This window comes from Natator depressus, chromosome 21 (genome assembly GCF_965152275.1).
Source record: "Natator depressus isolate rNatDep1 chromosome 21, rNatDep2.hap1, whole genome shotgun sequence".
NCBI classification, from domain to species: domain Eukaryota; kingdom Metazoa; phylum Chordata; order Testudines; family Cheloniidae; genus Natator; species Natator depressus.
The window spans coordinates 2139881-2166790 of NC_134254.1; the positions used below are offsets into that span (position 1 = coordinate 2139881).

The 26910-nt window shown below is 49.0% G+C and overlaps 1 protein-coding gene across 6 annotated transcripts in view; it reads right to left on the reverse strand.

Annotated features, from left to right (window-relative positions):
* Window positions 1–13463: 13463 nt before the first annotated feature.
* Window positions 13464–26910, reverse strand: part of TAFA3 (TAFA chemokine like family member 3) — a 71438-nt gene continuing 57991 nt past the window's right edge. For 3 of the 6 annotated variants that reach the window (XM_074936138.1, XM_074936137.1, XM_074936136.1), the window contains exons 4-6: window positions 26234–26383; window positions 19953–20077; window positions 13468–15506 (exon numbers count right to left, since the gene is read on the reverse strand). In XM_074936138.1, the coding sequence (XP_074792239.1) occupies window positions 15495–15506; window positions 19953–20077; window positions 26234–26383 (287 nt within the window). In that variant the 3' untranslated portion in view covers window positions 13468–15494. Of the gene's footprint in view, window positions 15507–19952; window positions 20078–26233; window positions 26384–26910 lie in introns of all 6 variants that reach the window. The other 3 variants (XM_074936135.1, XM_074936134.1, XM_074936139.1) reach the window with 2 other exon arrangements.

A 26910-nucleotide genomic window follows, 5' to 3' on the forward strand; every position in this document is an offset into this window, starting at 1 on the left:
GTCTAGCTGAACTGCTCTGCGCAGAGTTCGTCGGCACCCAGGCTGCCTTGACATTGGCAGCTGCAGCTGAGAATAATAATGCCAGGGAAGCGGTGGGAGCGGATCTGAGGGCACTATCCATGCTCGTGAAGATGAGAACATCAGTGCCTGGCCCAGTGAGGAGAATCAATTAAAGCTCCCAACTCCATTAGCAGTGTCAAAGGGCAGAGTAGGCAGCAAATGGAAAAGGGGTTTTCTTTCACCCCCCCCCCAAGCAGCCATCAAGGACAGAGTATGAAGAGCTGCAGAGTTTCATTTTTTAAGCCTACTGTATCAAGTCTAAAAGTAGCAAGCACTGAAACAGAAAAAGCACAAAGCACTGCGGGACGCCATGAGCCACTTCCTCTCTCTGTCCTCTCCAGAGCAGCAGAACCACGTAGTCTAGGGGTGTGCCGTGTTTGCCCTTTCCCCGAAAGCAGGCACCACATCCAGCAGGATGCAGCACAGGGTGCCGGTGGTTGGGGATTTCCTTTGAGTAGGATGGACACATCCACCAGCTGACCTGGCCTGATGTGTTGGGTGACATGCTGCCTGCCGGGAGCCACATCTGAAACATCACGGCAAGGTTGCTGAGGCTCCTGTGTCCCTCTGATCGCTACCCCCACACTGCTCATCCACCTGGGTGCGAATGATGCTAGCCAGGCATACCCCTGATCGGCTCAGCAGTGCTTAAAGGGCTCTGGGAGCGAGGGTGAAGGAGTCAGGGCACGGGTTGTGTGCTTGTGCATCCTCCCATTGAGGGTAAAGGCCCAGGCAGGGGGACACGCATTCTATCTGGAGTCCTAGAATCCCCATTCACGTCAGCAGCTGAGGCCTCTGGCAAAGTTGCTGAAATCAGAGGCAGAGCTTCCCTGCACTTTTTTTGCTTCTGGGACATCAGAGAAGCTGAAGACATTTGCACAATTATAGCAATGAATAATCAATCCTTCCCCACATGAAAGAAGCTGCTTGCTTGCATTTGGAGATAACTGAACAAAAGCAGAAATAGTGACAGACAGCAGCTCAGTGAGCACGTGGCAGGCACCCCCATGCAGCAGGAACCTATAATTCCCAAAAAGACTCTCCGAGCTTGCTCGGTGCCTAATCTGCAAACAACGCTATGTTTTACTATATTAAAAATTCATTAACCAAAAAACCTCCTGAATCATCTCAACCCACTCACTGCAGGAGACCTGCACACTCTCATCTGCTTCCCGAGATGAAACAGCCAAGCTGGAAGCAGCTGCCTGGGCAGCCCAGTCTGCTGAATCGAGTGTTTGTTAGAGACTTTGGGGTTTTTTTGAGCGGGGGGGAAACTAAGAATTGGAAGAGCAGTTTGTTGTGTTTGATAAAGCACGCAGTCCCCTCGAGGGCACTGGCCTTCTGGGTGACCACAGGCAAGTCACTTCCCCACTCTGGGCCTCAGTTTTCCCATCTGTAAAATGGGGGTGATGATCCTGACCAGTTCATAAACTTGTTCAAGATCTACAGCTGAAAAGCACTGTGTAAGGAATAGATATTATAGATGAGATAGTAGATATAGCTATAGATGAGTTTTTATTGGACCAACTTCTGTTGGTGAGAGAGACAAGCTTTCAAGCCACACAGAGCTCTTCTTCCAGTCTGAGAAAAGTACTGCCAGCATCACAGCTAAATGCAAGGTGGAGCAGATTGCTTAGCATATGTAGTTAACACACATTTCCTGTTATTTACAAAGGAGGCGCAATATCACAGGATTGGGGCCTGAAGCTGGAGGTCTGAGATAAGCAATCGTGCCTGCCATTGTTCCCTCCCTCACCCCCGCAGTGGGAATTTCCACCAGGCACCAACTGATTGTGTTCATTCCCTGGTTTCCAGGGAAGTGGTTTGCAGCCCTCTCAGGAGATCAAGGGGCGTTAGCTCGGAGGATTTAGCAGTACCTCTGCAGGAGGATGTGGTCAGGCCAGTCACTATCACAGTGCTCAGATTGTGGCTTTAGCAGGTTTCCAGAGCGGGAGCCCGGTGCCTGATACACGGAAGCAGAGGTGACGGCCACGTCTCTCAGAAAGAATGTGGTGCGAAGGGTGGTGGCAACAGAAACAATGCCTTCAGAGCAGCGGAGACAGCTCCCCGCTCTACAGCTTGGCTGTCACAGAGCATGCAATTATCTCCCTCAGACACGTTGGACTTGTCCCCAGGGCCGCCCCGATAGATTTGAGATGATCGTATTTGGCACCTGTCAGCTCTTTCACTCCTGGGAAGTATGCCGAGCCAGCTGATTACAATGACTCAAAAACGGTGTCTTCCAAATAAAGCTTTATTTATTAATTCCCCAAAAGGTACAAACTGCAGTGAGTAAAGGGTAAAATCAGGCACCAGGCTCTACGCTTTGGTCTGTCTTACACCTTCTTCCTTGCAGGCTTTTGTCAGTTCCCCTCAACCCAGCTAATCCCCCTCTTCAGCTGGGCGTAGCAGACTGTCCTGCTCACAGCCTGCTTGGTCCCTGGCCAGCCTATTGGCTTCCACTGGCACACCTAGACCACGCACTCGAGCTCTAGCCTTGGCTAGGCCTGGGAGTTCTCGAATGATTTAGTGTTCCCTTGGATCTCTCTCTTCTTTGCCTTGGCACAGTAACTATAGCAGCAAGATTAGGGCCAAAGAATCCCCACTTCACTGCTCTAAACCTGGCTGCAGGCTGTTCGTTGGGATGCTCCTTATCTAGGCCCTTGTTTTCTCCTTCCTGCTTGGTTCCTCAAACCCTCCCTGTCAATCTCACTCCAGAGCAGGTAACCCCAAATGAACACACACAGAGAGGCATGCACCCCATTCATACATACTGCTGTTACTCCCCTCCTTGTCCCAGCCTGCTTTCCCATCCATGGGGCAAGCTCTGAAGGAAAGAGCTGAAATCACACTCTTTGGTGTGTGTCATTTTATAATTGCCAACTACACAGCAAACTGAGTTGGAAATTGATTTTGTACTGCATTATTGGGCCGATCCCATCCTGTGCATGGGGAAACTAGCCCCAGCTTCCTGACAGGACAGCGGAGAGCTGTAGCTCCCACTAAACACAGCTGTGTGTATCACCCCAAAAACGATACAGGCAACTCCCCCAAAACCCCTCAATGTTTTGAAAATTCTGTTCCCCCTTTGGAAAATGGAGTGTTATTAAAGATTCTGGGGGGGTGGGGTTCCATCAAAAATTGAATCTGACAAAACATGGAGTCAAAGTTCAGAAGGCTGCATCCAGCTGCTGTGATTCACGTGATCAGGGGCACAAGAGAACATCACTAGAGAACAGTCCACAGCTGCTCCCATCAGGTACTCTCTAAGCAGCTGGCGCTCCCGGTGCTCTCAGGGGAGCTGCTGAGCTCTTTTGAATGTCTGGCCATGTCAGCTATGGGCCTAACCAAGAGCCAAGTCCTTCAGAACCCTGGACCTCCCCCATACATGCCCCCCTACTTCCCTGCCAGATTGGAAGAACTAAACTGACATTTGGGTTTGAGCTCATACTTGGCCTAGACTTGAGGATCCTCCGGAGTCCTACGACAGGCAGCCCGTGTGTATGAATGGGGTGTAAGGAGGGCAGGGCAAAAATAGGTCCTTAGATTCCCGGGAGCCCCAGGGAGAGATGCTGGGGAAATGCTCTACCCTGGAACCGTTCACACAGCAGGGAGAAGGGAAAGCACCTTTACAGGGAAGATTGGGGGCCAGTGAAGGGCAAATGCATCTCCCCCTCCTGTTGCATTTGTGCCCAGCCCATCAAACAGCCCCCACATAACCCTCCTTCCTCAGAGCTGTGAGCAAACACCCAGCAAAGCAAACCCACTCTGAGCCTCCCCTTGAGTGTGACGATCAACAGCCCAGTCAACAAACCCTTCTTCTCTCCCCCGGCACAATAACAACCCAGAGAAACACCCCAACCCCTTTCAGAGAGACATCAGGGCCCCTTGTGACGTGACGTGACGGGACGGGACGGGACGGGACAGGACAGGACAGGACAGGACAGGACAGCCTCCAGCCTGACCTCTCCCCTCCCACACTGTAGGGAGACAGCCTGCCATCCTCCTCCTTTTATAAAGGGCCCAGATAGGCTATCGGGACCAGCTGTGTGTGCGCCACGCCCTTTAACCTTTCCTGCCTGATGCTGTGCTCATGGAGATCACAGCCCGTCACAGCTGCTTCCCTGCCCCTGCTGATCATCGTACAGATAGTGCAGGGGCTGGTCCACGCCTGCTGGGCTGGGCACGTGTTCCCGGTCCCGCGGATGGCTGCACACAGGGAGAGACACGGATCCTGAAGCCTCCCTGATTTAAGATGCCACAAACTCCCCCGAACAGGGGCTGTGATTGTTCAGATCTGGGAACTTCCCTGTGGCCCCCTTTCATTGCTCTTGGGGCGCTGCTGAACCTTGAAGCTTTTCACATCACACACAGAGTGGGTGCAATCCTGGTTCTGTTAGAAATGTTGCCACTGACTTCAGTGGGGCCAGGATTTCACCCTGTTTATTTCAGCGGCAGTGAGCCGGGAGGCCCACAGGAAGCGTTTCTATGCTCAATCCACTCCCTGCCTGCCCTCCCCGTCCAGCACCACTCTCTTCCACCATGAAAGTCTGTCTGAAAAGCATCCAGATAAATTATGTATACTTGTAAACAAGCTATCAATAGGCAAGCCAGACTAGATCGTGCCCACAGCTGTTTGTTTCAGCCAGCCAGCCCCCGGCGCATGCTCATTTCCGTGCCTGGGTGCACGACGGAGGGGCTTGCGTCCCGTCTCCGCTGCTCCCCCACCTGGTTCCACGTTGCCCAGAGCGGTGACTGTTGAGGCCCGTCTTTAAGAGGTGAGGCAGCCCAGCTTTGGGATACATCTGCAGGGTGGCAGCAATGCCATTCAGGAGCCATGGAGGTCTTGGCCGTTCCACGCTGGAATGAATCAGGGACTCAGCAATACCTGGGGCTTCAAACAGTAAAATACCCAGGGGACTGGAGCAAAGTGACGGCTCCTGCTTCCTCAGACAAGATTAAAGGGGGATTTATTTAAACGTTAAATCCTCGTAAGCTGTTCTACGTAATTCCCACCATCCTCGGGCCCTTCCTCTGGGGCAGTGGGGCATCTGGGTCGTTCTGACACATCAAACGAGTCAGGCACACGTAGGTGGAACAAGGAGTAAAAGGAACTGTTATCCTGAGCCTTGCAAGAGCTGTCCCGCTTCAACTGCACACACCATCCAAATGGCCAGCTCCGGGCTCTGGTCCCCGTGGTTCCAGGGATAGGCTCTACCCCCCAACACGGGCTTTGCTCTAACAGTGAATCATCCTAAGGAAACCAATGGGCTGCCCAGCTATGCAGGAGTTATGGCTGCAGCACTGGGGTCGCAAGGGGCACATTTTGTTTTCAGCTGTGAGGCCTAGTGGAGAGTGCACTGGTCTGGGACTCAGGACACCTGGGTTCTATTCCTGGCTCTGCCACTGACTTGCTGGCTGACCTTGGACAATTCACTTCACTTCCCCTTGCCTCAGTTTCCTTATTTGTCAAATGGGGATAAAGACAGTGACCTCCTTCATAATGTACTTTAAAGTCAACCTCCTGACGAGCGCTAGATGAGAACTAGGGATTAGAACTGTTCATTAATGTTTTTATTGGCACAGTGGCAGTAGAAGCCCTGCCCCCCCTTTCATACATACTAAGGCCAGAAATGAGAGACGTGGCTAATGGGCTCAGGTGCCTCTGTTCAGGGGTGTTCAGTCTGAGACTCCTGGGCTTTGATTTTCCAAAGGTGCTGTGCACTCACTGTGCCCATTGCCTTCAGCTAGAGGCAGGCGTCTCAGCAAGGTGTCTCATGGTGGGCCCCCAAAATCGGCAGCTCCTGCTGTGCTCAGCATATGTGAATGTGTCACGTTTACCGGCTCCTGTCCCAATGTGCTGTTCTACAATGCTCCTGCCAGAACAGAGCACTCTACTGCCCTTCCTTTGCAATCTAATTGCCAAGCCCAAGTTGGTCCAATAACAGATAGCTTTCCCCCACCCTGGGGCTGTCTGGCCTATGAAACTGTTTGGGGCACAGACCAGCTACAATTCTGAGTTCATACGGCACCTAGCGCAGTGGGGCCCCATGCTTGGATGGCCTCAGGCACTGCTGTAATAAACCTGATTCATAACAAGGCTGACCAAAGGCAAGACAATGCTGTTGGATACTACGGTGACGAGCTTGGAAGAAGGACCTTTAAGTAGAACAAATACTGTTATAATGTGAGCAGCCTATGACATTAAGGGGCTGTCTGTCCATAAATTATACAACGTATTGGCAGGGGTCCTTAATTTTGTTTGTTTTTTTGTTTCAGTATTACAAAGTGTTAAAAGCGGTGGGTGGGTCTTGAAAATCACCCAAAAAAGTGTTATAGAGAGCCCCTAATATGCAGCGACCTATCAACCAAACCGGAATAGGACATTGTCTCTGTCGAATCTTAACACCCCAAAGCTGGAAAACAGAGAGACTGGGACAACTTCATCCTTGGTGTTACTTCAGTGAAATCAAGATTAGGTTCAGCCTGCTGTATGTAACATTGGGTGAACCTAACACTGTGCAGTTCTGGTTTGCTTACATGAAAGAATATGCCTTTTAAATGAAACATTAGCCTGTGTAACTGACTGCCACAAGATTTTACTGAGAACTTCTGCAGTTGCATTAGCTAGTTTAGAATGTATCATGGATGGACATTCTCATGCTTCAGGATGCACACAAACCACTAACTGCTAGGGGTCAGGAAGCAACTTCTCCATCGCTATGTTCTTACCTAATTGTCCACTTGGGAGTTTTACACTTTCTTTTGAGACATCTAGGACTGGCTTCTCCAGAGAGGGGATTCTGGAGCAGGTGGGACACTGGTTTGACAGGGAAGGGCAATACTCATTTCCCTATGTTCCAAAGCACTGTTTTCATCTAAAGTCTATCTGAGCTATCAAAACCTTGCAGTCTGCAGAACTGGGTTAGAAATGTCACAAAACAGGCTTTGGTATGTGAATTCCCGTGTTCTGCTTCCTGTTCAGAGCACAAACACTCTTTGTGGGGTCTAAATTATTCAGTGTCACAAGTGAGTCAGTGAAAACCCTACTCCACAAGGGGCTCCTCACAGAAGGGAACAACCCAGTAGCCATGTGGGGCTTAACGGGGCTCCCTCTGAACCCAGGGGGCATTTTGTCATTGACACCCCTGGGAGCCGGGTCACGCCTCGGGTCAAGATAGGAATGCGTGAAAGGTGCAGCTGGACTGGGAAAGGTGAAGGAGCCAGGGCCATGGAGAGGTGTGCGTGTGGCAGGGAGAGTGAACGTTTCTTTTGGAAGGGGAAACCTGGGCAGATCCAAAGCCTCTGGAATCTGTCACCTGGTAATGTGGAATAGTGAACTAAAATAGCCACCTCCTGGTGAAGGCTGTGTTCATGCTGATGTCAGTGCACTGGCTGGCTTGCTGGGAGATCCTGGCTCCATTAGAGACATGAAAGAAGGAAGGGCTGATCCACAACCCATTTAGGTCAAGAGGAGTCTGTCTGCTGACTTCAGCGTGCTTCGGACCGGGCCCTATATCCTGGGTATTGCAGTGATTACTGCCTGCTCTCCCCCTCTCCAACTGTCCTGATTCATTTGGCCCTTCTTTCTCTGCTTGGAGCTCATCAGCCAGCCACCCTTGTTTGCTTCCATCAGAGATTCACAAAGACCCGGCTCGCTTTGTAGTTGTCGGGCGATGGGGGGGAGGGAGTAGGGAAGGGGGGTTGGTGACGTGGGGTGCAAAGGGAAGACCACTTGGGAAGCAAAAGGAAAAGCGCCAATTACAGTAGCTTCTGCCTAATGACTGCAAGTACACTGGTGTAAAACTCCTTGTCCTTGTGCATACAGCAGAGAGAGCTGCAGGATAGTTACTGCTTACCCCACATGTACAACTAGGGGGATTAGCTTTGCTTGGAACTGGCCTGGTACTGTCTGATTTTAGTTATGGCACAGTAGCAGGACGTTTTCACTGGCCATGGGCTGTGCCTCTCCCTTGTCTGGTTTCGCCACAGGAAGATCAATGGGGACCTTTATTAGTCTCTTCCCAAGTTCCACGTCCGTGCATGTGACCTCAGCTGTCTCAAGGGCCTCGGCTGTTTTTACTTATGGCCTGCTGGTGAGTTTGTGCCATATGCTGAGGCTGGCGTGAGTCTTGGTGCTCCAGAGGGGAAACTCCCTCAGCTCTAAAGGGCTCTATGAGCAATTCTTACTGGAGTTTTGTTTGTGTTTTTGGGCTGCTGAATTACAAATGCTAGAACTAGTACAGTGAGGTTCTATTAAGCAAAACTGGCACTTTCTCATGACACCTGCTCCCAGTGTAGGTTTGGAGTCTGCTAAATTTTTTTACAGCTACTTACTTCTGCTAGCCCCGCAGAGCCAATACGGCTACAGGGGACTGGAGTCTGTTCCTGCCTGTGCAGCAACAGAACTGCGGACTAAATTCAAGTCCATGACACGCCCACTGAAGACAACTGGTTGCACAGCCTTTATTACTAGTCATAATGCATGAGAAGGCAAGAATCCAGCTTCATTTTCCATTTGCAGGGCTGGCAGCTAAAGAAAAATACCTTTTTACTTGTTACACTGACTGTATTTGATCTGGAATCATAGACAGACAATAAAGGAGGCCCCCCACAATGCCATTTTTACAGTCCCATCTTGTAGAACCCTAATGACAATGCAGAATTGTGCTGTATTGTATATTCTCCAGGGCTTTGTCCAGCCTAATTTAAAATGCCTCAGGCAATGCGTCTCCCACCACTTCCCTTGAGAGACTATTTCAAAGGCTAATGGAGCTCACTGCTGGGGAGTTTCCCCTGATGTTCAGCCTGTCCCTGTTTGCAAGTGCAGTGCCACTGGAGGAGAGTTTAGTGCAGGATGGAGAGAAGCATCTGCTGAATATGTGTATTAAACACAAACAATGGAATTGTATAAATCCTGCCATCCTCTGCAGCTCCTAAATCCGATGGACAGAAATCAACTCCCTAGGTTCATTCACAACATATTCTTCCCTCTCAACCACTCACTTAAAGAACTAAAAGAAACCCTAAGTCCCATGAGGTGTAGAAGCGCAAAGGACTAAAAAGCCAGCCACGTATTTGAATACCATGGGAAAATGGTTATAAATCCTCGTTCTCTGATGACACTACAATTCATTTTTATGCATTGCAACCACTAATAATGGCTTAAGGGTTTCTCTTTCACCAAACAGCCATGTCTCTGTACACAAAGAAGTTACTGCCATCCACGGGCAATGCAAGCATAACTCAGGGATGCCAGAGAGCCGGGGGGGGCGGCAGGGGTGTGTGTGCACAGGATGTGTGGAGCTAGAGAATTAGCAACGGCTCTTCTGACTGCATTCATCAGAGTGAAACGCGAATACATCAGAGGCGTCTTAGGCAAATAAATGGCAGAAAGCTTATCAGCATGACAATAAACAGCTCTATTTTATGGAGCAGCTTTCTTGTTAAACGTATCTCATAACCTGTCATAGAATTAATAATCTGGTTACAGAATGATAGAAAGGGGTAAATTATCTTTTTTTTAAAATGAACATTGTAAACAATTCCTCCTGTTAAAGGGAAGCTCTACCAAAACAGATGATCATTCTGTCCTAGTGTTCACCCCAAAGGACCCCGAACGGCATGCAGGGCATGGCACAGAAATGCAGCCACCTCTAGGAAGGAGGGAGGGCCACGACGGGGGAATGGGAGGGGAAACTGGATCAAAAACACTGAGGCAAAGCCTACAAAAAGTGACTGGTGTCCGTACAGCACAGATAGGTTTCAAAGTCCCATCTCAAAGAGGCACTTGTAGTTAACTACACAGCACTGCAGAGAGCTGAGGGACAGTATCATTAGCTGTCTTCCTATCTATTTGTCTATCATCTTAGTAGTATCTAGGGGCTACTCACGAAAGAGGAAACTTCAGGCTTTGGGCAGGCTGAGAAGGTCCAAATAACAGAGGAGCTACATAGCATGGTATCTGTCCATCGGTCCAGCCAGGTACTTATGCGTCCCTCATTATCACTGTGACTGAGCCCCTCCCATGACTTAGCAGAATGGGGACACTTCATCTAAGAGCAGAATGAATAACTACTAAGGATGCATTGTCAGAGACTGGAGTTAGCAGCAGGCAGTGGGAAAGAGGGGACTAGTTGGTCAGGGACACATCTGGACGTGATAGGTGCCCAGGGAGGTCACAGTCCAGCTGTCAGCCACATCTGCTTGAAAGTGATGAAGCACATTCCGTGCTTCCTTGCTTTTCCTATTCAGCAAGAAATACAAATCTGACCAACAGCTTGTGATTACACTGTCAGACTCATAGCTGGATGTCAGCTTGTAGGAAGCGTTTAATGCTTCCCTTTGGCCAGTGCAATTGATAACAGCCACAGGACCCTAGGTCTGCGCCGGAGTTTCTGCATACTTCACTCCAAAATGTTCGCGAGCCTTGGCAGAAATCCAGTTTCCAGCTCAGGCATCAAACATGGCAGGCGCTGTTAGTTTTGGATCAATGTAACTGAACAATCTTGACCTCTGCCTTACAGGCAGGAACCTTTACTGGCCATGTGACCACAGCAATTGCATTAATCACCTGACCGGAGTGGTATATCAGTGACAGCGGGGCATCTCCCCCAGCCCCGGCTGCTTTCTCTCTCAGCGGTTGTATGACAGCAGGTCCCATTCATGCCAAATGGGCCCCTGTCTAGGGGGGCAATCTTTTCAATCTTTTTTTAATTTTGAACCAAGTATCTATTGTTTTCACCACTCGCTTCTTCCAACATTCTCTCCTGCTCCAACGGAGCTTAGAAATGTGTCCTCCTTTTTCCTCCCTATTTAGAGCTCTCAGTTGGCAGGGCTGGGATGTGCTGTTTGCATTAATTTTGTGATATTCTTTCAGAACATAAGAGAGGTCAGGGTTGGAGGGAAATGCTTAGACCTCAGCTCAACACTGAGGCTAAATGACCAAGGCTGTCACTCACCACCCATCTCTCCACATCCACAACACATAATTAGACAATAAAGAAAGCAGTACAATCTAATGCCTATCAAACCACAGCCATGAAGTGCCATCATTATTTCCAGCCCTAAAGAAGGGAGAGGCAATGACCCAATCTGATGAGACCTACATGAGAGGGTCAGCTCCAAACCCTGAATGGAGATGAACAAAGGCACCACAGTGCTGCAAACAGAATAGAATTACACAGGTAAAATGACCGTCGACTAAAATTGATAAGAAATATCAAAAAGATCAGGTATTGTCCGGTGAAAAAGTCAACTCGCCTTCCATTTTATATCCCTCACATGCCCTTCCGCAGAGCAAACCAACCAGACTACCCCCCATTCGCCCACCAAACACTTAATAGCCAAACCCCACCTAGGGAACAATGATATGTAGCATTTATATGGTGCTTGACATCCATAGGAGCTTTACCAAAGTTACGTGGTTACGTATTGAGAGACCCAATTCTCATTGACGATAAGACCCCTTTGCATCATTCTGGCAGTGTTAAGGGGCTTAACATGAGTGTAACTGTAGCTTACATCTATTTCAAGGTCCTTTCACCCTGGCAGAGGGACTTCAGTGTAAATGAGAATCAGGCCCATTATTTATAGATTGGGAAACTGAGGCAGATGAAGGGCCCTAGCCAAGATCACACAGTAAGTCGGCGGTAGAGCTGGGAATATAAGCAAGGACTCTCTGTTTGCAATATTGTGACTAATTCACTGCCTCCATTCACATATCAGACCTATGCAAAAACGTATGCATGCCTATGCATAGAAATCAGACCAACACAACCCTCTATGTGCATCTTCACATACCAGCCATTTGCAAAACCTCATACTGTTCAATGGGCCATTAACTCACTTAAGAAGCATCCTTAAATATTAATGAAATTAAACACAAGCCCAACTTTTTCACTGCATCTCCCTCAGGCAATAAAGTATTTGCAAAGTGTTTCAGCAAGACACTGGAATCTCATTCTCGTAAGTGGTCCCAATTTTCCAGCATTCTGAATGCAGGCCAATTCCTTCCCTCACTTACACTGCGCAATCCTAGGACAAAGTCAAAATAAGTGCAATGGGGTTAGCAGGCAAAGGCAGGATTTGTCCCACTGGAACCATCATCCTTCTCACGGTTATTTTCTATTATTATCCTCTAGCGTCTCAGAAGTGTGACTCTTGGAGGACACTGACTTATCAATGGCCAGCACTGTGCCTAATGAAAGTGCAGAAGAGAATCACATGCAACCCCTGGTTTCTTGGGGCTTTTCAGAGATCATTCAACAATCACTTTCTCGTATGCAGAATCAGATGGCACCTTCCAAAACCGCCCAGAAGCTAGTTCATTAACTAGCTGAACAGAAGGATCACCAGAATCTCATGCAAAATATGTGTGTTCATGAAAACACTTGTAACTGTGTAAAAAGGCTCCTGAGAGTTACTGCAGGTTAGGTGCTGTTTCCATTCTCGCTATCTACTCGTTTTCATTCTGAACCATAGTTTACTATTGATAATAATTGCTGCTGCCATATCACATAATATTTCTGCTCCCCAGAGCATCCTCAGCCTTGGCACGTAACCCCTTCCTGAATATGCCACATGTATCTTTACCCATTGCAGATGCAATCAAGCACTTTTGATGCTTTAATATCACAATGTTTAAATCCACACTGAATGCTTTTGCCTCTCAGCTTCCCATTTACGTAGCTATCTATTCTGAGTCTCGCAAACAAAAGTTTTCATGCTCCCAGGGAGACGTAAAGATCCCAGTGTCTCTGCAGCTAAACCTTCTTTCTGTGACCGTTTCCTTCTCCTCTGCTGCTGCTGCTTGGAACAAATTCTACCGCAAAAGTATTATCTAGGTAGGGAGCATCCAGCCAGTCCTTCCTTCAGCAAATAGAAAGTTTTCCCTGTTCATAGAAAGGTCTGTTCTGGCATCCAGTCTTGGTGCAACACCCCTTCCTGATAGCAGGAGTTAGGTGCAAGTATCTAAAGCAGACAGGACCAGAGAGAGAGTTCAGTGTGCCTCGTGACAATCTCTAGTCCTGCATTTCACGCACAGCAGGAAGCAGGCACTTTTCCTCTCTGTATACTTTACCAAGCTCCTATGGAATTTACTCATTGATTTTTCAGGGGAAACTGCTGTCTGTCATTTGAATATGCCAGCAATGAAAATTCCTGCGAGCTGCACCACCTGCTCCATGAAGAAAGAGTTTTGAACTAGCCCTGGGCAAGCTTCAGTGACTTATTTGCTTATTATCCTAATGACAGGAAGCCACATCCATTACAAATTGGCCAGTCCTTCATGCACGCACTTCAACAGCAGTAGGGTCTGCCCCAGAATAAAGGCCTCACAAACCTTCTGCCCTTTCGTAGATTGATTTGAAAAATACTCTTCTGCCTCTACCTTTTCTTTTCAAAAATGAAACGATCCTTTGCAGAGATTAAAATGAATTTAATATTTCACAGTCTGGTATTTACATCGCATCTGAGGCAGGGATTACATACCCCGCTACAAAAACGTTCCAATAACAACTCCAGCAGGTTGTACAGTTGTAGCATAGACACCAGGCTGCTGCAAAACAGAACAGAGCCAGGCTGCATTTGAAATATGCTGCTGTTTTCTCTTTGCCTGGAACTTCCCACACCACTCCCTCCTGTTATTCCTGGAATCCATGTAATCTCCGCACCAGGCTTTCGCGTCAGTCATATGTCCCCTTTGGGTTACACTTTGCACTGTAGGCAACCAATGGTCATACAAGTATTTTCACTTCCAAGGGTTAAATCCATGGGCCTTCCTGAGTCAAGAGAAACATAATGGTACCAACATCTAGGGGTGTAACACAGCAAGGGTTGGATCTGAAAGACTTTTTAGGGAAGAGTAGCAAGGTTTCCATTGAGGAGGCATCTGTTACTTTCACTACTACTGTCCTGTGCATTCAGTATGGATTAAGTTGGTTCTAACTATTCCCTTCCCCAGCAAACCAATGTGTACAACAGGCTTCTGTGACTATCAGAGCTGGAACTCCCAAAGGAGCAAAAGGGGGGTTTAAGTACCTCTGCAATTCTCCTTTGGGAGCCCAAAGCCCAGTCCTACTCCACTGACTTCAATGGCAATTTCCCCACTGACTTCTGGGTGGGGAGGGAGATTAGTCCCCCAGACCAAAGAGTTTTTCCTTGTGATGTTTGCAGCTGGGATAAAGGGGTTAGATAGGGCTCTCACCCCCACCAATATATTGTAGAAAATTTGGAACAATAGTTTGCCCTGGGAAGGGATTTGAGCTCATTGCAGGAGTTTTTCTCTCTTTTGAATTAATGGAGCTAAGCCATTTCAATCTCTCTCTGGATAACAATGGAAACTGCACCAGATACAACAGACCAAAGAGAGAGAAATTTGCCCCCCTGCATTCCTCTGAAATGCTATTGCACACATGAGCAGTAATTTGGCTCCAATGACTTGGATCACAGAGCTCAGATTTGGAACTAACAGCCTGATCAGTGCAATTAATGAGCAAGGAAAAACCAGCCTCGCTTTGCTCAGCGAGTCTATTGTCTCATGTCAGGTGTCTCCAGCAAAGCGTCAGATGTTTCAGTCTGCACTATCATTTCTGTTATACAGTAGGCCAGATTCTGATCTCAATCACCCTGTGACAAAGACAGAGCATCTCCATTGACTTCAGTGGAGTTACTCCAGTTTTATGCTGATGGAAGATAGATCGGAATCTGGCCCGAGTCTGCAGGAACTCTTCCTGGAAACCAGTCTTCATTAAAAAAACAATGAAACAAGGATGGGGAAGACTTAGACATTGATTTCTAAAACCCTGACAATGACACCTATTCAAGACCTTGGGGGAAAATATGATTCTCCTGGCAATTATTTTATCCTATCTGAATATGCGGCAGAAAAGGAAGGAAGCCATTTTTTCTCTTTGTAATTGTCAACAGATTCTATGTGACTCAAGAATTTCTTGGCATGTGCATCCCTGATGCAGAGGGAAAACATGGAGTGAAAGGGAGTCTTGCAACTGCATTCAGAACCCATTACTATCGCCTCAATAGCAATTGCTGCTTCAGTACCTCAGAGGTGGCATTAAACCAGGAGCTGGCACGGCTTTTCACTTCCAGAAGGGAGGTTTCCCAGTATTCCAGGCCAGAGGGGTGCATCCGTCCCCTTCTCTGTAACTCTCAGTGCCGCTCCAAGAAGGAGTGAGCACGAATCCGCTGTCAGATGCAGTGTAGTCAGAACAATAAAGTGCTCAGAGGGACAGCCACCCTATCCCAACACTGCTGCGTTGCTGCCATCGCCGCCGGGAAGTCCTGTTCACGGCTCCGCAGAACGCGACAGGACCTTCCCGCAGCTGAATGAACATGATATTGTACCATTTCGCAATGCTGGCTGCCGCAACGCAGACGCCGGCCAGAGAAACCCTCAGGAAAGAGATCCACAGCAACTACCGGGTGACCTGCGAACAAAGGAGAAGAACACGTCACACCAAAGCCTGGCAACCTATCGACTGGCAAGGCAGGACTGGATTTGGGTTTTCTCTTAAAACTGAGGCGAACTCGTATAGTTTTCCAGACCTACTTTTAATTGCTTCCTGCATTCCCTAGTGTAGAACACTGAGAAGGGATTTGGAAGAAGGCAAGATTTTGTTTCCTTGTGTTCCCCTGCCTGTCTGTATCCGCCTGAGGTCTCTGATACACAGATGTAAGCTCTTTGCAGCTTATTGTTCTGGGTTTGTACAGAACCTAGCATAAGGTGGTCCCCGTCCTTGAGTCACCTCACTATCGATAATAATAATAAAGTCTCAGGGCCATGGTGTTGGGAGAAGGAGGCAAAACTTAAAACCTAAACTGCGAAGGGCTGGGGTCATTGCCTGTGGTAAAAACAGCAGCAGGGGATTTTCCAAGGGCGGTTTCCCCCATATTTTCCACAGGACCTGATTCTCCGTTGTAGCCACTGACCCCAGGGCAGAAGGGTGTCAAACACCATCATTCTGATTTGGAAGCACCACACGCTGGTGCCAGTTACTACACAGTGTTGGGCCAGGCCCAGGCTGTTTTCATTCGCAGGGTGCAAGGTGTGGTCACAGTGGGAGGTGTGAGGGGCTCATGCCTTCAGCCCTGTAGCCCTCCTGGAGCTGGTAGGACCATGTGGGTGTAACTCAGGGAACCATTCGACCCAGGTGTCATATCTGAATCTCCCCGAGTTTACACTAGCAGGGTTTCAGTCCCCTTCTGCACTCACTTTGCAAAGATTTCATTGACAACACAAGGTGCAGGGAAATGGGTCGCTCCTGATTTACATTGGTCTGCACTGGGGGGTACCTTCACTAAAGATGACACTTACACTGGTATAAAGACAGTTTAAGAGCAGAATCAGGCCCACTGCACTGAACTGAAATGGCAACTCCTACAGGTCACTCTGTAGTGGGAGTGCTGTCTAGTGGTCATAGCAGGGACTGGGGCTCAAGATTCCTGAGCTCTATTTCCAGCTCTAACTCACTGCATGGCCTCAGGTGAGTCACTTCTCCTTCTCCTCCGTGTGCCTCAGTTCCCCGACTGTAACCAAGGGGTAACAACCCCACTCCATAGGAACGGCACGCGGCCTATTCAGTTCCTGTTGGTGGCAACGGAATAAAAATCTAAATGCAACTCTTGCACCATGCAATCTGGAAAAGAAGATGCAGCCTGCACAAGCCCCTTAGACAGGCTGCAGGGACGTGGGTGTGAGTGAGCGCATGTCAGCATGTCTGTATATTCAGAGAGACAAAAAAAATTTTTTTAAATGGTCTCCCAGCCTTTTAAACGTTGGGTTGTACTAGCAACTGTGGATAATTTTACAGCCTTCAGATGTTTATATCCTATTTACCATCACAATGTCCTTTCTTACTGATTTCATAGCAGGGCTAGAGCTTTCTCTCCAGGCACCCATGAGAGGTGTAGCTGCATTTGAAATATTGCTATTTAAATTCCATTCCTGGCCACTTGTGCATGCCAAGTACCAGGCACGTTCAGCAGGAACAATTCAGCAAATCCATGCACAATGGCAGGAAGATCAAACTGGAGCATTAAAAAAACCCTAAACAAAACAGGGTAATTTGTGCCCAGCACAGACCCACAGTTAAGGGGACGAAATGTGCTTATTACTCAACTAGCCGGCTGCTAATACAGCACCAGTTAAACCCAAGCATTCAAAGAGGACTGGAGAGAAGACAAAGGAGCAGGGGAGCTGGTGTAAACGACGCAGAGAGAGGAAGGAAGAGGGAATGAGTTTACCAGTAGAACTGTTCAGACATTTTTCATCAAAACAGTTTTTGATTAAAACAGCCCTTTTTGTCTAAATCAAAATGTTTCTAAAAATGTGTTGAGGAGGAGGAGGAAAAGGAAAGGAAAGGTGGAGACTAAGAACGGGAGGTCAGGCTCAGAGGGAGTAGGAGCCTCCTAGCCTGTGGTAGGCCAAGCAGTTCTAAAGCCTGTATATAGTTGAAAACTGGTGGTGGGAAACTGATCACGAATAAAGAACACAGGTGTTGCACCAGACCGAAGTGTCCCTGATTCACGGAGGAGAGGTGCCAAGGGGCCGAATCCGGAGGGGAGCAGCTTGGGTACCCCATTACAGGGTGGCAGCATATTTTCAGTGTTGACAACTCCAGCAATTTTTTTCATGAGTCTGGTGATATTTAATGTTTTCCTTAATGCCCCAGGTCCTGGAGTCATGTGATTATGAGAAAATCTTAGCTTTCATTTATTTAAAAAAGAAAAATAAGTTTCTAGCTTTCCTGGTTGCAGAGAAAAGCTTGAAAATGTGTCCCTATAAATATTCCAAAACCAGATGGCAAATAAAAATAACCCAGCATTTACTATTTTTTCATTCTGATGATTTTTAAATCAATGCCATGATTTTTGCATGAGCTTTGACCACTCATTGTTAATGATACTGTATTTTGCAGGGGTCAATTGTAGAGTTTTAACAGGCAAATCCCCTCCCTGCTGAAAAATAATTTGTGACAAAGTTCTTCAGAGGAATGAGTTCTCCCTCTTCGCACTCGGGGATGAACTGTGACAACATCACACTCTTCTCTCATTTATCTGTAGTTTGAAATTATTTCCCAAATGAGTTCCCTGAAGAATACTTGCTCTGGAGATTGTTTGCTAATGGAAATGGTCAAACTGCTGTGAGCAAGCAATCCAACACATCCAGCTGATTTTCCTGCTCGTGAACGGTGACTGAACAGACTTGAATAGATGCAAACGTATTCAATAGTTGCAATTATTTAACAGGATGTTTGATGCATATTTCCCCCTGCGGATTGTTTATGCACACTCTGCTTTGGGTGCTGCTTCCAGTCTCAACGCATTGTAATTTGCCAGTCATGTGGAGTGATGGGAGCATGCCCAGAACTTTCTGAAGACCAGGCCCCTTTAAGCAGTCTCAAGTTGAGCACCAAAAAACACTGGGTGCTTTGGAAAATGTCAGACTCCATCTTCAGGTTGCAGCTAGTCCAGAGGGAAGGGCAGATGAAAGCAAAGTGCATCTTTGGAGGAGTACCGTAAATGGCTTTGTCCCCTGGCAGAGCATCAACAGTGCTGCTGGGGAAGACACCTGGACTGCAGCAGCTCCAGCACCCTTCACAACTGAACTGTCCCTTACAAGAACTTGGAGTCATCATGCTGACGTCAAATTAAGATAGCGATTGAGGGGAGAGGGGAGGGGAATTAAATAAGCAATATAAACGGGGGGGGAAATGAGAATGGTCTGGAAATACAGCCGCAATTGCTCATCAGTATTTGATGCCTGTGCCAGGGGAGGCAGCTCTGACATTCATAAAAACAGTTTAGCACGAACGCGCAATTTATGGAGGAAAATAATAATAATAAATAAATCCCTGCATCACTTTTTTGAAGGATAATTTTACAGCGGGGGGTGCAGGGTGAGCAAAGCTAAAGCATAAAGAATAATTATACTCAACTGTATGAACAATGATTACAAAATTATGCAACTGATTAACCATGACATACATGTAATTACTAATGAGTTTGATAAAATTTTAATTATACCTTGTTCTCCGGGGCATTCAGCAAGCCATGAAAATAATAATCATGTAGCTCTCTGTCACAGATGATTGCTCCAGCCAGGGGAGCACTGACATCCAAGAAAGCCCTTGCCTGAATCACACTGCTCTGGCTGAAGGCAGGCGATGAGGAATCTGCTGCTCCAGAGAACAGCCTGGGAAGTCTAGCACCTCACTGCAGTGCCAGGACAGACTGCAAACCAGTCCTTTGTCAGCCAAGGACTAGCCTAGGAGCCACTCTGATATCTTCCCCAGGAAAATCCCTCCACCACTTCTACTTGGTGGCATCAGGTAATCACCTAACAAAACCCACCAAAGGAGTTAAACTCAGAACAAAACCCAGGGCACTAAAATGATGTTCGCCACCGTCACATTGTTCACTCTGCTTGTGTGTCACAGCCCTGGCCGCACCCTGTCTCCGGCACATCTATTTAGATGGTAAGCTCTCACGCCAGGCACTGTCAGCTATGCTGAGTTGGCGTGTGGCACAACAGGGCCGCATTCTTGGTTGGTGCTCGGGCACCACCATAATCAGTACGAAAGACAGAGAGATGTAAAAACTCTGGGCAAGGCGCCTCACTTCTCTTCCTGCACCTGAGCGCTATGGAGGGACATTCCTGGGCTGTGAAAAGAAGGGACTAAACGCACTGACGTGAGGGAAGGGTGGAAGCTCCTCACACCAGCTCAGCCAAAGCCCTTCAGTTCTGCTCTGTAAATCCTGCCAGCTCCTCCCATCCTGAGCCCCTGCCCAGCTCTGCCAATGCCCTGTGCTCCAGTTGGCTCACTCCATTTTCTGTGGCAAACGTATGACTCCAAACAGCACTGCACACATACCTTGGTCGTCTTGACTTTGTTGCCAGTACTGCAGCTCCATCCAGACAAGTCTGGCAGCACCTTACACTCCTCCCTTTCTAGACACGGCTCCATCTGACACCACCACTTCTGGAGGACTATGGAGGCTGAAAGGAGAGAGGGCCAGTGAGGAACAGAGCAGATAGGGCAGTGTGCATACAGATGGGCTGGATGAGGGGAGAGATGGAGACAGGGTGGGGAGTTAGTATTTGCTATGAGAGATGGCCGGCATTTCATCAGCAAGGAGCTAGTTTATGGAGCGGATAATGGCTTTTTGCACACGATGAAAAGTTTTTAAATTGTTTGTCAACACTGAATCAAAAATTGGAGGATTTGTTTTTCTTCCTCCTCCCACTCCCTGTCCCCACCTTCTCCAGTGGCAAAAAAGGGGAGAGAAGGGACAAAAATGAAACCAAAGAAAGGAAAGTTGGTACGGCTTCTTTCAATTCAAGTCAAACTGAAACACAGTTTTTCATTTTGCTTTGATGAAAAATCAAAAATTTCTGTGAAAATTTAAAAAAATTTTTTTTATATATTTTCTGTACCATTTTCTGGCATCCCTATTTATTTATATTCCATCTAAATCAAACCACTTTATGAAATTGGGTCAGTTTCACCAGACTTTTGTTTAGAAATGGAAAAAAGTTCCAACAATGTTGGAATGTCCCATTTTGACATTTTCTGAACAAAACATTTCCACTTTTTATTTTGAAATGACTTTTTGTTTTGATTTTTTAAAATGTATTATATATTATGTTTGCATAATTACGTACTATAATCTATTATTTTGTATGATATAATATATAATTATACAAACACTATGTATATAAATATAAAATACGATCATGGGGCATGGCTTCCCCATAGCACGCCCTAGTGGCCAAGCGTGGCACCGCCAGCACTTTCTGCCTCAGTTTCCTTCCCCAAGGTGGGTCTCTTTGGCTCTCCACACACTGGTCTGTGCTGGAGATGTGGCTTAGTCCCCTGCCAAGTCACAAACAAATGTAACCCCTTCTAGGGCAGCAAATGTCCAAACTAAAAAGTCCCAACAAACAAAAAGATTCTTCTGCCCTTCAACCCTCCCTCTGGGCCCTGTTCCCAGTTCCTTTCTGGATCTGGGATAGAGTACTCGCCCCCAGGCTGGTTCTCCTTATGGTTCCAAGCCAGACTGATCTCTCTCAGTCCTTTTTTAAGGCCCACCTGTCCATTAAGTTTGGCTCACACCCTCAGCTGGGACGCAGCAAATTAATGATGGCACAGCTGTGGCTGGCCCTGTCTTGCCTTACAGAGGCCAGTCACCCTGTGATGAATATATTATAATGCAACGCAAAACATTTTGAGACTCTAAATTGAGGTGAAACATTTAGAACGAAGAGAAATGGACACAAAGTTTGGAATACCCCCCCCGCACAGCTCTAGTCCCATGCGCTCCCAGGTAAAGTGCCAGGGAGTGAGGCTCCGTGGTCGCTGTGTGCTGGGGTGTTCTGGCAGCCGCAACCACATCGGGGTGAGTGTTGCATGGCCGATTCTCTCCGGAGGTAGCAGATTACAGGGCTATGCCACAGAGCCCCTCCCAAGGCACCATGAGAGCAGGGACAAGCAACTGAACAGAGACAGGGCCCGCAGGTGCATTTTACTTGCACGGGAATTATTAGGCACAGAGCAGCCATCGTCAACTGTCCCAGCCCACGGCAAGCCGGCATCACCGAAGGACAGAAGACCTGCAAAAGCCCGTCACCATAGCAACCTAAAGTTCAGCAACAACGTGGTCTAAGTTGAGGAATATTCATAATTTGAACCCCTCAGAGGCCAGAGAGGAGGCGCCCAATGAAACAGTGCCTGAATCCCATTAACCGGGAGGTCATTAAGAATCAGGGACTCGACAGGAAACACCGGGCTGGCGGGAGGCATACGGAGAGGCATTTAACCATGCTGAGCCACTGCTAGGTCTTTTCCAGTTTGCTTTTGAAGACGAAAGGCTTGTTAGTGGTGGCAAACAAAGAGCAAACCTGGCCCTCCTTGCAAATCTAACGGCACCAGGGAGGGTGTCCTGCCTCGCTGCTCTTCCGCCAAGACCCCTCAGCGTCTTTCATCCCCACAGCTCACCCCTCTTATGTGCATTCTGTCCCCGGCAGCCTGGCTGTTCCTGGTCACTGCCCACGGGCCACATTTTAATGACAAGCAGAAGATGACTCACTTCCTTTTTAATCTGCTTGTCTTTCTTCTGGTGCAGTGGGAGGTTCCCAGCACCAGGTGTGTGTGTTGGGGGGGGGGGGGTTCCCCCTCACATTCTGTCCTTTTATTCTTGCCCCTGGGTAAGCTGTGCCGAAGTGAGAGCTTGGAGAGAAAAGCACTTGGGAGGCCTAGAGGCAGGCCCCGGGGAACTGCGCAAAGTTGCATTATCTGCTGTGATGCCAGCTGCTGGCAGCAGGGTGCGATGGGAGGGGCTGGTGGTGGATTGGATGAGTCAGAAGGCTGTGAGAGTTTAGGAACCTGAGACCGTCTTGCAGGTGAGCCGAGCAAGGACTGGTGTCCATCTCCATGCGCTGAGTGCAAACGGAGCCAGAGCCCTGGCCAAGGTGATCCATGGTGGTTAGTGGTGTCGGGTGCCTAGAGTGCCTGACCTGTGAAATCAGGCCCCTTTATGGAGTCTCAGTTTGGGCTCCCCAAATGGGCTCCTAAATCACTCGTCACTTTGGAGAATCTCGGTCCCACTTCCCTAGGCTAGTTCTGAAACGGCTTTGCTCAGAGCTCTGCTTTGCCCAGCGAGTTCAGTGTCTCAATACAGGGACTGTTCCTAATTGGCCCTGTCTGGCTGAAAGCTGCTGCCAGACACAGTCCCAGCAGGCCCCCTCGTGAGGAGCCAGCCTGGTGCATGGCTTTAAAAACAGTCGTGAACATGGAACAGTGTCTGGAAACAGCTTTCAAACACGTCCCTCCCTGTAGTGCTGGCAGGGCCTTCGCAGTCAGTGTGACACAGGACGGATAGGTCCCTGGTGCTCTTATCAGGCTGGGCAAACACCCCCAAAGCAGGGATGGGGAGGCAGGGCTAGGTTCTATTTCCAGCCATACCACTGAGACCTCGGGCAAAGAATTCCTCTGCCCCTCAGCTCCCCGTTCTGATACAGGGAGATGATGACACTCACCTCCTCCTAGCTGGAGGCATCGTGAATGAAAGCAAGAGCACCTGGGACAGATGGCACTAGACCAGTGCCAACTAGTTCTGTCTAGACTGCTGCACTTTGGGGAGGTTCGGGGTTATTTTAATTGTATTTTTAGGCAACCTCAGGAGTACCTAGAGTGTATGTATTGAGGGGTGCTCTGCTCAGTGTTTGTAGAAGTTCTAATTAAATAAATCAGGGATAACTACATTCTCCTGCTCATGTGGCAGAAGACTGGCACACCCAGGGGCACGAAAGCCGTATCTGACACTTCTGCTTAACAGGCACTTGGCAGAGACTGATCACAGTGGGAGAACCTGCCAGTTTAGCATGTTTGGATTGGGAATATTTTTTTAAAAACATTCAGTGTTACAGATGTATGGAAAAATCCCCACTGCTGGCAAAACGGGGGCGAATAACCCCATCCTCAGAGGTTAGAAGGGACGTTTCCTCTTCTGGCTCATCTTTCCCAGCAAGCAATTACTGCAGGGGGGAAGTAATTTCATCACAAAGAGCTTCCTTTCCTGCGAAACCAGTATCATTTCTCTGCCAGCCAAGTCCTGGCATGTGTCAGTGGGGAGGCCCACATTCGGTCAGAAGCACCACGTATTTCACAAATCTGCAGAGAGCAGGAATTTCTGCTGATGTCGCCAGAGGGAGATGGCTGCCCAGCTCTGCACACCTTTCACTTCCTCCTCCCCCCCAGCCTGCGCTCTGTACTGCACAGGCCTGCTGTTGGCTGAGTTCCCTGGTATGTCCACACTGCAGCTGGGAGTGAGCCGTCTAGCCAGGCAGACAAACTCGCACTGACTCGGCTCGAACTAGCCTGCTAAAACTAATGGTGTGGACACTGTGCACCAGTAGAGGCTTGTGCTAGCTACCAGAGCTCAGACTCGCACAACCCCATGTCCGAGCTCAGCTGGCTAGCCCACACCTCTGCCAGTGCTGCAATGTCTAGCACACTGGCACCAGCCGAGCTAGCACGGGTCTGTTTATCCCAGCCGGGAGGTCGCTCCCAGCTGCAACCTCCGTATACCCCAAGGGACCCAGTTTGACCTGTTTGCTCTGTCTGCTTCTGCAGAATCCCTAGTTTCTCCCGCTAGGGCTGGGTAAAAGCTACTCATCCACTGAGCCTCTCCTTCATAACTACAGCAGGGAAACCATTTCAGTCACTAGCCTATTTCAGGGTATTCTAGCCTCAGTAAAGTGACATTCACTACTCAGCTTTGTTCCTCCTGTGCATCTGATGCCTGCTTCGTGAGTAATTACTGGGGACCACTCTGCAGGGAAAAGACAGCACAGAAAAGCCGCGCGGCACAAAGAGAACCTGCCCAGAGACATGAAGCTTGTGCCTCTTGGCGTTGTTCACAGACACATTTACCCCACATCTGCTGCCCAGCAAATCAATAATGCACTGGGAAAGGCTCCTGCCACTTCTGACGGATCCAGTGGGACACCATGTGACACCATTCAATAAAATATAGATGGGCTGGGTTTGTCTTAGTGCTTTTTGTAGATGATTATGTGGCATGACTCTGGTCACATGTCTCACACTCCACAGCACTAAGTCAGGGCAACAAGTGAGATCCTGGAGGGCGTCGTTACAGAGCCTAGTTCCTTCCGCTGCCCCAGATCTGCACAGTCAAAGCCAGTACCATGTACGGTGCTGGGGCCCCAGCCACACGTTAAGATGCATGCACGGAAGAGCCCATCACAGCTTTTCAGCAGCAGGGTTAAAAGCACACGCAGTTCCTTTGTTGTGCTGTAACAGAGCAGGGTTGGCTCAGCTCAGCCCCAAGGAAAGGGATTTCCCAAGCACTCTCATTCAGGGACTCTATTATCTTTCTGGGACCCATCACTTCCAAGAACAAAGGTGAAGAGTGGCAGGGACTCCGGTCTAACTGCCTGGGCTGGACGCATTTAGAACCTTTCTCGTCCCTACTCAGCTTTGTCACCTCTATAGTGCTGAGACCGTCTTCTTCCCTAGCCCCATTTCTGAGTGCTCAGCACCCACAATTGCAGCCAGATTTTCAAAAGAGACCAGCCCCCAGTGTGGACACAACGTGCTGAGCTCATTTGAAAATCTGGCCCCATGACACTTCAGACACATCTCCTGGCATTCAATCCCTCCCGTAGGGCCACGCTGCATGGGGTCACACAGCCCACGGGAACACAAGACACTGACTAGAGGGGAAAAACACCTCAGAGACAGGGCACCTGTAACAAGGGGGGACAATGGGGCTGATTAGAGCTGCTGCCACCCATCCCCATGTGCAATTGCCTTCAGAGTCCATTGTTCTATCTCCTTTGCTGGGTGCCCTACTTCTAAGTCAGCCTGGGCTGGCTCTGCAGCATGAAGGCAAAGCAGGACTCCCCATGGGGACACCCGAGTGCTGTATGATACAGAAGAGGATGCTCTGCTGAGGGGCAGCAAGCGCAGAGCTCTGCTATTATCTGCATCAGGCCCAAAGCAAAACAGAAAGGAACCCAGGGCAGGGACAGTCCTCATCTTCCTGGCTGCACACCAGCGCCCTCCCTGCCCCCAACAGAACACACAGGCCATTTCTAGGTCCTTCTGTGGTGCAATGGCTGGGTAATGAGCTCACCACAGGTCACTGGCCCGCATAGAACCAGGGACTTTCTGCACCCAGGGGATGAGGCCCAGCCCACTAAAGTCAAAGGGTGTTTTCCCATTGATCTCACTGGGCTTTGCACCAAGCACCCAAAGCACACGCTCCTGCCACTTGAGCAAAGGGAGCGACTCCTAGCTGTAAGCTGTCACCTGGCCCCAGGTTAGCGCTGGCGCCCACCGCCACGCTGCCCGAGCATCCGTACCTGGACCAGTTACACAAGGGAGCCAGCACCAGACACACCAGCCAGCACGTTGCATTTGAAAAGGTGCTTTTCCCCTTCCTGGGGTGGGACTGGGAGTGGAGACGCTGCAGCACAGCAAGAGAAGCTGCTCTCGCTGGAGTGGAAGTGCCTGGACTCTAGGAGGAAAATCTGTCCTGGTTGGACCCCTGGCCCCCGGTTGCAGACCCCAGAGGGTGGCCTGGGCACTCTGCTAGGCATGCGCACAGGCTTCACGCGCTGTGTACTCACCATCCACGCAGGAGGGAGCCGCGCGAGTCGTCCCTGCCACCTGCCCTGGGAAGCAGGAGCATTTCACCGTCTGGGAGCGCTCTTCAATCTTGTTCTTATTGCAGCATCTGTGGGCAGCGATGACTTCGCACGTGCCAGGCTCTATGTGCACTGTGGGGAGGCAAACAACCGCACCTGACCCGGAGCTGCGTGGCCGGAGCCCAGTCCCAGACTCTAGCTTAGCAGTTACCCCAAGCAGGCTCCAGCGAACTCCTTACACCAGTGGAGCAATGAGAAAGGCCTCTCCGCTAGAAACAGACTGAGAAACCCCAGGAGTTGCACCAACACTAGACAGAAGCCAGGCTTGGGGGATCCTTCCTAATAGGCGTGGTCACAGACCCTCCGCCATCTTGCCCTCAGTCCACTGCATAACAGGGCAACGTTCCTCCTCATCGCAGAGCGCATGGCGTGAAGACGTGCAAGAAACTGGCATGAGCTCCAGATGTCTCAGCCAGAGGAGGGGACCCCGTTAGCTCAGCGGGGCAGCCTGGCACTCTGTAAGTCAGGTTCTTACGCCCCGTCCATCAGGGCGGTGGCTGAGTGCTGACAGTTTGGGACTGTCAGCTAGAACTGCAGGACCCCGTTATGTTCCGCCATCATGTTCTCACACTCACCAGGGTTTGCACTTTGGCTCCAGT